The sequence below is a fragment of the Pelophylax lessonae genome (assembly GCF_965119305.1).
Source record: "Pelophylax lessonae genome assembly, chromosome: 1".
NCBI classification, from domain to species: domain Eukaryota; kingdom Metazoa; phylum Chordata; class Amphibia; order Anura; family Ranidae; genus Pelophylax; species Pelophylax lessonae.
The window spans coordinates 137883432-137896536 of record NC_138768.1 but is presented as its reverse complement, the minus strand read 5'-3'; the positions used below and the strand labels follow the sequence as shown (position 1 = coordinate 137896536).

General features: G+C 42.7%; 1 protein-coding gene across 3 annotated transcripts in view; it reads left to right on the top strand.

Annotated features, from left to right (window-relative positions):
- The window catches only part of TNPO1 (transportin 1), a 542580-nt gene extending 531404 nt beyond the window's left edge, over nt 1-11176 (top strand). Inside the window, exons 22-24 of one of the 3 annotated variants that reach the window (XM_082265499.1) lie at nt 529-603; nt 1533-1676; nt 8922-11176. In XM_082265499.1, coding sequence (XP_082121625.1) covers nt 529-603; nt 1533-1640 — 183 coding nt within the window. In that variant the 3' untranslated portion in view covers nt 1641-1676; nt 8922-11176. Of the gene's footprint in view, nt 1-528; nt 604-1532; nt 1677-8921 lie in introns of those variants that run through there. The other 2 variants (XM_082265498.1, XR_014225578.1) reach the window with 2 other exon arrangements.
- Nucleotides 11177-13105: the final 1929 nt, after the last annotated feature.

The following is a 13105-nucleotide window of genomic DNA, read 5'->3' as shown; positions in this document are numbered from 1 at the left end:
CCAGCATTAGAAGTGATAGTTCTATTGTGTTTCATAAAAGGCTAGCTTTCTTCACTTGAAATTGATTCATGGTTTCCACTGGACTAAATTTGGAAATGTGCTAAAGTTGAGCTTACATGGCCGCATTTTCTTAGGTAGAAACTACTATTTTTAAAAAAATCAAAACTTAAGGAGATGAATTGTGTAGAAGTTACTCCTAAAAACCCCCGTTATATTTTGGTTACTTGTGTTCTTATGGTATTGGTTTTTGTATGTATGCCCATGTTTTTTTTCTATCTTAAAATGTAGACCTTTTATCATCCTTTTTATGAACTCTTGACAGAGCACATAGGGTACATTCTTCTCAGCATAGACCCTCGTTTTTTTTTTTTTTCCAACTTTAGTGATTAGTTCTCTGATTTATAGGAAAATGTTCTCTAAATTATCATGGGATTGGGCATTTATAGTTTTTATAAATGGTTTTAGAAAGAAAACTTAGTTCTCCCAATATAGTACTTGGCTATTGATCTCATTTTTGTCATTTTTCAGGATTTTATATTTTTCTGTGATGCTGTTGCATCGTGGATTAATCCAAAGGAAGATCTTCGAGACATGTTCTGTAAGGTATAACGCACACTTAAGTTTTATGAACTAGTCAAATTGTTGACAAGAATCCGCTAGACTTATAAAAATCCTAGTTTGTTTTCATTGTTTACTGTACAACACTGCAATTTGACACTTATGAAGCAGATGGACTATTTTTATGTGCTTAAGTTTTCCACACACCATATACAGTATCTCACAAAAGTGGGTACACCCCCTCCCCTTTTTGTAAATATTTTATTATATCTTTTCATGTGACAACACTGAAGAAATGACACTTTGCTACAATGTAAAGAAGCGAGTGTACAGCTTGTATAGCAGTGTAAAGTTGCTGTCCCCTCAAAATAACTCAACACACAGCCATTATTGTCTAAACCGCTGGCAACAAAAGTGAGTACACCCCTAAGTGAAAATGTCCAAATTGGGCCCAAAATGTCAATATTTTGTGTGGCCACCATTATTTTTCAGCACTGCCTTAATCCTCTTGGGCATGGAGTTCACCAGAGCTTCACAGGTTGCCACTGGAGTCGTCTTCATCATGGAGCTGGTGGATGTTGGAGACCTTGCGCTCCTCCACCTTCCGTTTGAGGATGCCCCACAGATGATCAATAGGACATGCTTGGCCAGTCCATCACCTTTACCCACATCTTCTTTAGCAAGGCGCAATGGTCATCTTGGAGATGTTTGGGGTAGGTATGTTGGAATACTGCCGTGCTGCCGAGTCTCCGAAGTGAGGGGATCATGCTTTGCTTCAGTATGTCACAGTACATGTTGGCATTCATGGTTCCCTCAATGAACTGTAGTTCCCCAGTACCGGCTGCACTCATACAGCCCCACACCATGACACTCCCACCACCATACTTCACTGTAGGCAAGACACACACTCTCTGTACTCAGCTGCTTCATTCTGTTTTTGCTTTCTGAGGCAATTCAATTTTATTTCTTTGTAGATTCTTCACGGGTTTAAAAACCAAGTAGGGGATGAAAATTGGAGACGCTTTTCAGACCAGTTTCCGCTTCCACTTAAAGAACGTCTTGCAGCATACTATGGAGTTTAACCTAGATGTTCTCTAGCTGCAGTCTCACCGTTAGGGGTAAGTAGCATTGCAAAATGGTATGTAATATTTAGGCATCTTATGCCTCTATGAATGCAGGTTTGTTTGTTAAAATGTTGTGAATCTACTATCTCTTTGGTTGGTTGCTTTTTTTTTTTTCAGGACCAAGCCTAGTACACACGGGCCAAATGTCGGGTGGCATTGGCTGGTTCAATAGAAACCGTCTGACAATTAGCCCATATGTACTGCAGCCCGTCCAACAGAAGCTTCTGTTGAATGGGCATGACCGAAACAAGGTCTACTGGCCTGTTCCTGATAAGCCATTGGCTGAGAGCGCTGACCTGAGTGTTCTGGTGGGGGCCGTCCTGTCAGAACACAAAAAAACAGCAGGGGAGATGGCTGTACTAATATTGAATTGTTATGCTCTGACCTGAGCTGTCCGTTTTTTTTTTTCTTCTTCTTCTGCCTTCTGGTTTGAACGAAAAAAAAAAAAAAACCTGTTAGCTTATACTAGGCTTTAGATCATATTTTCCTGAGGGGAAGCTTCAAGATTGCCATTTGTGGCTCACCCCACCCCCCCCCCCCCCCCTCTCTAAAAGTGATATGTGCTTGGCTGACCAAGTAATCTAGTTTACTGAGCCAAAACAAAACATGCAGGAATTTCGACTTTTCTCTTTTCGATCATTGACGGACACAGCTCCAGAATCTTCTTGACAATTGGGTTATGCTGCCCCCTACAGGAGTGTAGGATTAAGCAGGAAAAAGCTTTACCATGTCTATGGGGCAGTCCCAGGGGGTATACTCCCACTTCCTGCTATAGGCATTCAGTTTTTTTCTGCCTAGTCAGGAGTAAGGACCTAGTTCCTTGCTGGGATCTCTGGTCCAATCATTTTTGTTTTTCCTTTTTGTTTTTTCCATTCCTGTGAGAACTACAATCAACTGCTGGACTGGGCGACAGACTGAATATTCTAGATCCTTATGGTCTCCCCAGTCCGGCCAGCGAGTGCGACCCAAACTCCGCTCCACGCTAGATTGGCTGTGATATAGCCCCACTGGACAGGGGCTGGCCGGTGAGACCTGATCACGGCCTTAGTCACAGCGTGCCTCTGGCCTGCAGCACCCCCATTCCAATGGTGCAGTGGTCTGTCTGGAGTGGTGTCCACCCGGTTTCCGTGGTGTGATAAGTACTGTCCCCCCTTCCACTGGTGGCCTTTTGAGGTGGGTGTGGGCCCCCCTCCCTGGGATGGTCGGAGCCCCTGGTTCCTTTCCATATAGCATCCCCCCATTTATTGGCGTCCCCCTGTAGACCACCCCCTCATTTACCCTCACCTAGCTCCCCTCTCCTTTCACCCCTAGGGATGGCCATATATATTATGTCTTCTGTGTGGGGGTGTTCAGCTGGCGATGGGGGCAGGGGAAGCCCAGCTGCTGAAAACTTGTTTTTTGGGGGGGATGGTCCTGGTGGGGGCTCCTGCCAAGGCCCCTACCCCCTTACTGTCCATTTGCTTCTGGGGGTCCTGGGAGCCACGTGTTGCCGCCATTTTGTTGTGGTTGGCTGCTGAATATATCGGCAGCCATGTTTGTGTGGTCCGGCGGCCATTTTCCTGTAGTTTCCCATTGATTAAAGCGGCGGCCATGTTTTTGTAGCCTAAGGGGCGGTTATTCAGCGGTGGACCTCTAGGGTTCTTTCCTGAACTTTCTCTTTCTGATTGCCGTACGGCGTGCAGCCTTGGCGTTGTGCTCTGTACACTGGTGAGGAGTCCCTGTGGGTGCAAAGCAGTCTCCCTCTTTCTGCTATAGCAGCAACTTGGTGCGCTGGGACTTGTGGTGGCGATGGGTTTTTTTTTTTCAGCAGTAATTTTTTTTTTTTTTTTTTGCTATTGGTCCCTGGAGTATGTCTCACCACCTGACCCCCCCCCCCCCCCTTTCCGAGGCTGCGTGGCCCTCTGGGTCCCAGCCCTCTTTGTCTGCTCTGACGGCAGTCCTAGAGTCACTAGTGTCCAGGATAGCTATGGTCCTGCAAAACAGGATGGGCAAAAAGCGTCTCCCCACCTTCACCTGCATCCTCTTGTCTCCTCAGATTCTGCAGTTGGCCACCACGGATGCGAGTCACCCTACTGGGTCTGCGTTCACACACCCTGAGTGCTCGGATAATAAGGATGATTCCTCTTCAACTACTGCCACGCATAAAAAGGCGCTAGTGGATGCACTGATTGTATCGGTGCGGGAGACTTTAAAACTGGAGGACGCAGCTGTTGCTACGTCGGAGACACAAGTACATATCGATAACCGCAGATCCTCAAAGGCGCCAAAGGTTTTCTACTTTCCTGCCTATTTTGACAAGATTGACGTGAGTCCGTGGGGTTTCCTAAACGCTGTGTCAGTGTGCCTAAGCGTTTTGCTTGAAAGTAGTTTTTTTTTTTAACAGGACTCTTCAAAAGGAGAACAGTTATTGCCTTTGGTGGATTCTCAGGTTTCCACGTTAAATAAGCCACCCTTCTCCCATGGAGGACTCTGTCTTTTAACGACCCTTTTGACAAGAGAGCTGAATCTCAGGTCCGACACCTTTTTTTACCATGGCCGGTTCCATCTTTAGACTGGTGTTTACCATCACTTTGGTTAACTGAATGGTCAAAGTTTTTCCACCAGGATTTGGAGAACAGATTCCCCCTAATTTCGCGGAGCTGACGGACCAGTTCGTCCAGGGGGTTGCAGTTCATCTGTTATGCCTCTCTGGATGCGGCTCCCTTAGTCTGCAGGGTATCTGTAATAACGGTGATCCTTCTGTGCATGATATGGCTCAAATACAGGTCTGCAGACCAGGCTTTCAAGAAGGTCCTGTCTGATCTTTTTTTACATCGCCTTTTCGGAGCTTCCATGGATGAGAGCATAAAGGGTCCTACAGGGGGGGGGGGGGGGGAAGAGGAGCAAGGGATCTTTTTGAAAATGTGGCCCTTTCTTCACATTCACAAGCGGGCCTTTCGTTCCTCAGAATCTCTGGACAAGTGGTCGCTGCTTTAATCAAATGGATCTGTTGAGCTCTCGTCTCAACAAGGATTCTCTAGCCAACGCCACAAACACACTGGTGGCTCCTTGGGGGCATTACCGTCTGATATATGCCTTTCCCTCCTCCAAACTTCTGCCGAGACTTCTGCGAAGGATCGAGCCAGAAGGAATTCCGGTCATTCTTGTGGCCCCAGACTGACCTCGCCGGTCTTGGTATGCCAACCTGATACAGCTGGTCGCCGATGTCTCTTGGCGACTCTCCCTCAGGGAAAGCTAGTTGGCCAAAGGGCCAATCTTCCATCCTGCTTTACAGTCGCTGGCTATAACGGCTTGGCTGTTGAAAGGCCAGGTGCTGAAGGATAGGGGGTTGTCTGACTTGGTGATTCCCACGCTGTTAGAAGCTAGTAAATCTACCTCTAGAAAGATTTATCATCGCGTCTGGAAGTCGTACATTGTGTGGTGTGAGTCTCTGGGAGTTTCTCCCCGTTCTTTTTCAGTGTCCTGTATTTTGGCATTCTCCAAAGACTTGTGGAACAGCACCTGGCCTTGGGTACCATCAAGGGCCAGGTTTCGGCCTTGGCTATTTTTCTTTCAATGACCTTTTGGCTTCGTATTCCTTGGTTCGCACCTTTGTTTAGAGGGTTCGCCACTTGGCTCCGCCTGTGCAGTCTCCGTTGCCTCTGTGGGACCTAAATTTGGTACTGTCGGTTCTTCAGAAACCGCCTTTTGAAAAATATTCGCAAGCTTCCCCTGCTTACATTGTCCCAGAAGGTGGCCTTCTTGGTGGGGATTACTTCCGCACACGGTGTCGGAGCTGGCAGCTTTGTCTTGTCGTTCACCTTATTTGGTGGTTTACAGATGTAGTGGGGCTTCGCCCTTGTCAGTTGTTCCTTCCTAAAGCGGAGTTCCGCCTCCCCCTCCAAAAATTCAAAGTCAGCAGCTACACATACTGTAGCTGCTGACTTTTAATATTAGGACACTTACCTGTCCTGGAGTCCAATGATGTTGGCACCTTAGTCGATGTTTCCATCGGCTGTCGGGTGCTGCCGCCGCCATTGTCAGTAAGGGAACCTGGCAGTGAAGCCTTGCGGCTTCACAGGCGGGTGCCTACTGCGCATGCGCAAAGCACGCTGCGCATTCCTACTGGCGCGGAGGAGGGGGCCAAGCTTCCGAGGGATGCTGTATCCTGAAAGTGGGGAAGACAGGTACCCCCCCCCCCCTGAAAGGTGCCAAATGTGGCACCGGAGGGGGGGAGAAAACAAAAGAGCGGAAGTTCCACTTTTGGGTGGAACTCCGCTTAAGATCGTCTGTTTTCCATCTGAATGCAGACATTGTGTAGCCTTCCCTGTGTCCTAAGCCTAAGTATCCCAAGGAGATTGCTTTGCTTTTTCTGGATGTGGTTCGGGTGATCAGGGTGCACCAGGTGGCAACCGAGTCATTTAGTAAATCAGACACACTTTTTGTCCTTACGGATGGACCTCGCAAGGGTTTGGCTGCATTTTCTGCGACCTTTTCCAAATGGATCAGACAGACGGTAGTGCAGGCCTATTCATGTAAGGATCAGGTTCCTTCTTTCCCTGATGGGGCGCATTTTACGTGGGTGCTTGGTGCCTTCTGCCATCAGGCGTCAGTGACACAGGTTTGCAAGGCGGTCACTTGGTCGTTGGTGCACACTTTTTTACAAAATTTTAAAGTAGATGTTTTGGCATCTGCGGATGCTGCGTTTGGTCGCAAAGTTTTGCAGGCTGCTGTTTGAGAAGACTTGGTCCCCTTTGAGGGTGTATTGTTTTTAGGTGAGCTCCATTTGTTCCTTGTTGAGCTCCAGGTTTCCTGGTTGGCTAGGTTTAGCCTTTGGGAATTTTTTTGCTGGTTTTTCTCCCCACCCCTCATGTTTGACACTGCTTTGGGACATCCCAATGGTCAAGAAGATTCGGTAGTCGTTTCTGTCAATGAACATCAGAGAAAAGAATTTTACGGTAAGACAAAAATCCAATTTTTTCTGACTTGATATCCGTAGTTGTTAGTATTGAAGCCATTGAGTCGGTATACCAGCCTGGTGTTGTCATCCACCATACTTTTAATTGGGAAGTGCCTGTAAAGCCAAGATTTTTTACCTTAATGCAAAGAAGAAAAACATTCCATGTCCAAGGTCCCGCAGCCCTCCTTAAGCCCCGTACACACGCAACGATTATTGGTCCGACCGATCGTCCGTCTTTTGTCCAGAGTGGTGTTTTGTTGGTTGGAATGTGCCTAGACTGCACACGAATTTTCTCGCCCAACAAAAATCTGCTTCAGAAGTGATGTCATGTGTTGGTTTGCTTTCTTTGTGTTCTTTCTTCTCTGAGCATGCCCAGAATTGCTCATAAGATTTTCCCTGTCGAAATCTGTACTGACTGCACGCAAATCAGCCCTGTTTTGACGGCGGACAAAAATTTTATAGCCTGCACACCAGATTTTTTTCGGCCGAAAAGTCGGAGTCGGTTGTCGGAAACATCATACTAACAAGCCGAAAATCGGCAGATCGGACGTTGGACGAAAATTCCCTGCAAATTTTCGACTCGTGTGTACGGGGCTTTATACTTCGCTGATCTCCATCCAGCGCTGTACCCAAGAGTTGTGGTGCTCTCCACTCTGGTCTCTTTACTCATGGGGCAGATTGATAACAGCAGGAGCCATCTGCTCCAAAAATGGGTGTATTGCAGGCATTAGAGGGTTAATCAGATGGTATTGATTACCACATAAAATTAATATAAAAGTTCATATGGATGGTCCACAGTGTAATTTAAAAAGTCCACTTTCAAGTCCAAGAATATATTGCACAACTGGAGTCCACTTAAGGCAAGCTGAGCCCAGAGTGAAGCCAACTCTATATGACAGCAGACAAAAAAAGGAAAGATTCTTAGAGGCGCTTTTCCCTTTTTCTTTTTGTCTGCCGTTGGCTCCTGCTGCTGTCAATCAAATTCTATGATGAGGGAACAGGGAGTGAGGCCAAGACCCAGGGTCTGTCTGTTTGCAGGCAGCACGGCTCAGGATCGAGCCTGCACAATTCCCCCTTATAGGAAGTGGCTTCATATAGGGGAACTCGCCAAAGAGGTGAAGCTAGGTGCATCGGCGGGGGGATACTAGAAGAGCAGGTTTGGGGTTTCTCTATACAAAACCATTGCACGGATCAAGTGTGAGTATAGTTTTTTTTTTTTTACAAAAAAAATTGGTTTAGAATCACTTTAAGGTTGTCTTTCATTTGACTGTTAATGCTTCTAAAAGTCTTAGATAAGGGGTTGCAAAATGAGGGATGGGTTTTACATTTTTCCTGCCAAGTCAGCAGGGTTCATCTGAAATTTGAGCCATATGGCCAGCTTTACTCCCTGAAGGGATCTATTTTTAACCACTTGCCAAACCGCGCTATAGCTGAAAAAGAGCGCAGTCGTCCAGTTATGGGAGGCAATCTGTTGTTATCCTCCCAGAACCCCGCCCCCCCTACGCACCAATAGGGCGCACATTAGTCGCGCTCTGTGATCGAGGTAAAGGGCCATATACAGCAGCACTTTACCATATGATCAGGATTTTGCAAGCACAGCTCATTATATGTAAACAAATGCCAGGTATTTGCATTTCCTTTTTCCTTAGCGCTGTCACTGTGTGAGGAAAGGGAAAGCTGATAACCAGCAATCCTGTGACAGGGGACATTTACACTGATAATCAGGGCACTAATAATCAGTGCAGCCTGAATAGCGAAGAAGAAAAATTACTTATTTGCACAATTTTAGAACAGAAACAATAAACCAAAACACGCAGTGGTGAATAAATGCCACCTAAGGGTATCAGGACAATATCCCCCCGGAAAACATCCCCCGGGACAATATCCCCCGTAAAACCTCCCCCTGGACATAGGGTTAGGGTTAGAAGGGGGATTATGTCCAGGGGGGATATTGTCCTAGAATCCACCTAAGAAAGCTCTCTCTGTTTCAAAAAATAAACATTTCATATGGGTACAGTGTTGCATAACATGCGCAATTGTCATTCAAAGTGTGAAAGCACTGAAAATTAGCCTGGGCAGGAAGGGGGTGAAAGTGCCCAGTAGGCAAGTGGTGTTAAGGTTGTCCCACACTTATCCCTAAAATATGCCCCTCAACACCTGAGCATGGTAGGATCTATTCCTATCTGTGTGTGTGGTTTTACAGACTTAATGTTGTGTAATGTCTGAAGAAGAAACCTTAATTGTTTCAAAAGCTTGTGTGTGTACATTTGTTAATATTTTTTTTTTCCCTCCTCTCCTAGGTCCTTCAGTCTGGGAGACAGCGGGGGAGCCTCTGCACCCAGGGAAAAAAAGCTACCCTTTAAGAGGGGGGAAGGGCAAACCAGTAGGGAACACAGTACAATCCCAAAGCCTACTGGGAGGGGCGGGAGGGAGGTGTTGCCGTCACTGTATTAAGTCGATGTTGGGAAACGTTTAAACCGTCTGGAGCCTTTGTGGGTGGAAATATGTCTCCTTTACAATTCTGCACTGGATGTGAAGAAGCAAATTCTCATCGCCAAACAGCACATTCTGGTATATGGGGAATTGTACCTAAGAGTACCTTTATAATTGAACTCTAGAGGGTTAAGTAAGAAGAAAATAATTTTTGCACACTTCAGAGGAAATCTAAAGAATGGGGGATTATAAGCAGTAAATGGCATTTATATTAAAACAAAATGGTTGCCTAACTATCCCACAAATTGGGAATTTTCTGTTTGCATGTTAATGAAGACATAAATAGATGAAGTTGGCAAAGTTAAACACAGCTTGCTGCGCGTATTGCGAGCAGATAATTGCAGTCTGCACTTCAAATGCCTGTGAAATAAGTTAAGATCTACTGCATAAATTGATGTCCACCAAAATGCCAAATTTAGTATTTTTTTTATATTATTTATTTTTTTTCTCTTCAGGAGGGGAAGGAACAAGTTAAGAAAAAAAAAACTCCTTATTTTAGTTTACGAAGAACCTTTAATATAAGTATATATTTTTTTAAGAATCACTCCTTTGCTGAATGATAATTTGCTATTTTTTTGGCAGCAATAGTTAAACAATAGACCAAGGCATATTGTTTTTTCCAGTTTAGAGGAGAATATGAAGTGCTTTGCACCAGTGTCGTGAGGGTTTTCCTTCCCCCGGGGCATGCAGTCCAGGATTCTTGTAGTGGTTAAATAATACATTTAGTGGGTTTAAGTTTGTATCACATAGTAAGGTAGGCCAACATTACCTGTATGCGCCTTCTTTTTTTTTTTTTTTTTTTTTTTTTGCGGTTTATTCATTAAGTTTCACCCTGCATCCATATTTTAAGTTTTAGGTATCATAGATGATTGCTTTAAGTGCTATAGAATACGGTTAAACCCTAGCCCTTTTGTCTGTCAGCAGGGTCTACCTCACTGCCCTGCAAGTCTCATTGATGGGGAAGGGAGGGTTAAATGATAAAATCTCCAGCACAGGAAAAAAAAAAACAAAGAATATAGCAACACAATATGGAAAGCTGGTTGAATTGTGCAAAAAACCTGTTTGCCTTTGTGCTATCAGTGTGATGTGCTTTCTGCATGATTAAGTACTAGTAATTACTAAAAGTTACACTGAGGAGAAGATCAAATTGGATGGCTCATACGGAAAACTTTAGACAACAAGTTAATTGCTATAATTTTGTATTCATTGACACTTCACAACATATTACCCATCATAAGTTTTTTCTTATGTTGTTTGTCAAAGCATGATCATAAAGCATTGATTTTGTAGATGTGATGCAGGGTATATGCACTGTATCGATGGCGCATGATGGTGGCCCTATGTACCCTGAGCTGAAACTTTTTGGGTACAATTTAGATAGCTACAGAATGAATGTTGGGTTGTGGTTCCCCTTTACATCCCCTAATTAATTTGTTCAGCTCTTATGTTGCTTTTTTTTCTCCCTTCATTTGTATTCCTGTGAATAAACCCTTATTAAGTTAACCTTTTATTTTTCTTTCCATGTGTATTTTCTTATGTACTGTGAATGTGAAAACTTTAACTGGCACTCTTTAACAGAAGTGCTGATGTAAAAGTGCAAGTCTTTAATAATTCAAGTCGCCTCAAAGGTATCCCATGATGATAAAGAAATGTAACAGACTTAAACTCTGCGGGTCAGAGCTGAAACAGACACTTTCTTAAAGCAGATTATAAAAACTTGCAATGTTAAGCCATAACCATTTTTAATAGAATATTTACTTTGCCCTGAACTCGTTTTGCAATTAAACAATTGAAATCAATTTTGTAAGAAGTATTATTCTTTAATTTGCATGGTTTTATTAAAGCTTTAAATGGTAACTGAGGACAGGTGAAAATTATCTTAAAAAGGGCCCTGAGAAGCGTGTAGTCTTGCTGTAACAAATCCTTGGCAAGTAAAAATTATATTTAAAGCTTGCTGAAACTAATTTTTTTTTATCTTGAAAAGTGATGAAAAATGCAAAGAAACCAAAGGATTCTGGGAAGAGGTCTTAAAGTAAGCATAGATAGCAAAAGTAAATGTTTTCTTTTGACAACATTTCTTGCTTCATGTTAAGATGAAAAAAAAAAATTTGCATTTGTGTGAAAAATGAAAATAGATGAATGCCAGCATTTTATAAGTTGTTCCAAATATTAGTATGAATAGTGCTGCTAAGGTATTTAATAATCTAATAAAATGAAAAAGTTTGCTCTTCAACTCGTTTCCTAAAAAAACAGAAAATTTGCTTAGTGCTTAGTCTCTCATTGTCTTTAAAGGACAGTGCATACAAGGATGATATATATATATATTTTTTTTTTTTTGGTTAGCAATAAAGTTGCTAAAGGCAAAACTTTTTTTTTTTTTTTGGGATAGAGTAGAGAGGGATTAGAAAACCTTTCAATTTTTATTGCAGTCCGTGCTACTTTTAGAGAGATACATTATTTGTCCTGTTTACTGTTCTCATCGAAAGTAAAAAAAAAAAAAAAAAATCCCAATTTTTGGGTTGACATCAGAACACTAATGGAAGCAAAATCTTCCAATGGGGTACGATAGTTCTGGTGACACACCTGGATTCCCTAATTTTGGAGGGATTTCCTTTAACTTTTGTTTTTACCTATGGCACAGGAAGTGAAGCCAAATCTACCCAATAGGAAACAGATGACAGAAAAGACAAAAAAAAGGTGAGCTTTAAAACCCCCCCTTTATCAAAAATAAAAAGATTTTGCCTTTAGTTACACTTTACCATTTACTATTTTACTTTCATCCTTAACTTAGTTTAATTGCCAGAGATAATGTGTTCATTGTAGATCTTCAGTTTTGACCAGGTAAATGCATAACAGTTATAATTTGTAGTTCATGTATTTATAGTTTAATAGTTACCCATTGCAATTCATGTGATTTCTCACAAAACTTTGCCAGCTTTAGTCAGAACATTTTTATAAAACCATTCAAATGCAAAATTGATATGCATTTTACTAAAATGAGTTTTTTTAACCTGTATAGTTCCTTCACATAAAAGCCATTTTTGACACTGTAATACCAGTCTTTCCATCTTGATGGCTACAGGAGACAGGGTTGCCTTTTAGTCATTTTGTTTTTTGTTTTTTTGTTCAATTCTTGCATCATGGGATATTTCAAAGCATCTTACTATTGTGGTCTCGTTTTGACAGTTTTTGAATGTCAGTGGAATGTTTATAGAATTGTGGGTCTTTGTCTTGTTACATTCCAGTGTTTTCTGCCTCTTGGCATGCTAAAAGCACGGCTTACAACTGTCTGTCTTTCACACTGAATAAAAGTGCTGTTAGAGTGCTAAACTACAGAAATAGCCGCTGCTATGTGATGTAGATTCTCTACTTGAATATTTTTATGTTGTAGGAACCTCAGGAGGTCTGTGTTTACTGTTTTTATATCTACCTTCTCTTTCCTGTTTGAGCTTCCCTGTTTTGAAGGACTCTAACAATGATCAAAACTGCCCATCAACCTAAGTTGGTAACAGAAAGTGAACACTTTTAAAACCATACACATTCTTCAGTTGTCATGTAGGAAGGACCGCTTGGGAATCTCACTTTTATGCTGTAGTTAGAGGCTGATGCCATCCACAGCTAAATATGGATGGATTCTGGTGGGTTGAATCATCTGAGTTTAGCAGTTGATCTCTCCAGATAACCAAGGTTTTTTTCACTGCTGTTATTGCAAAGGATCTCGCCCTTTTCTCCGGTTTTCTATGTAACATATATATATATACTAGTAATTCCATTTATGGGGATGGGACATCCAATTAGTATATGCAATGGTTAACAGAAGTATTAAGTTAATGGAAAATGCATTTCCCTGGGGGTCTCCAAGGGATGTAAGAACTCAAAGGGGTAAGCATTTTGGAATCCAACCAAAATGTGTTAAGTCTTTTACATTGAATCATAACAGAGTTTGTAAGCAGTTGTGATTTAAGCCCAATGTCATAAGATGTAAGGATGA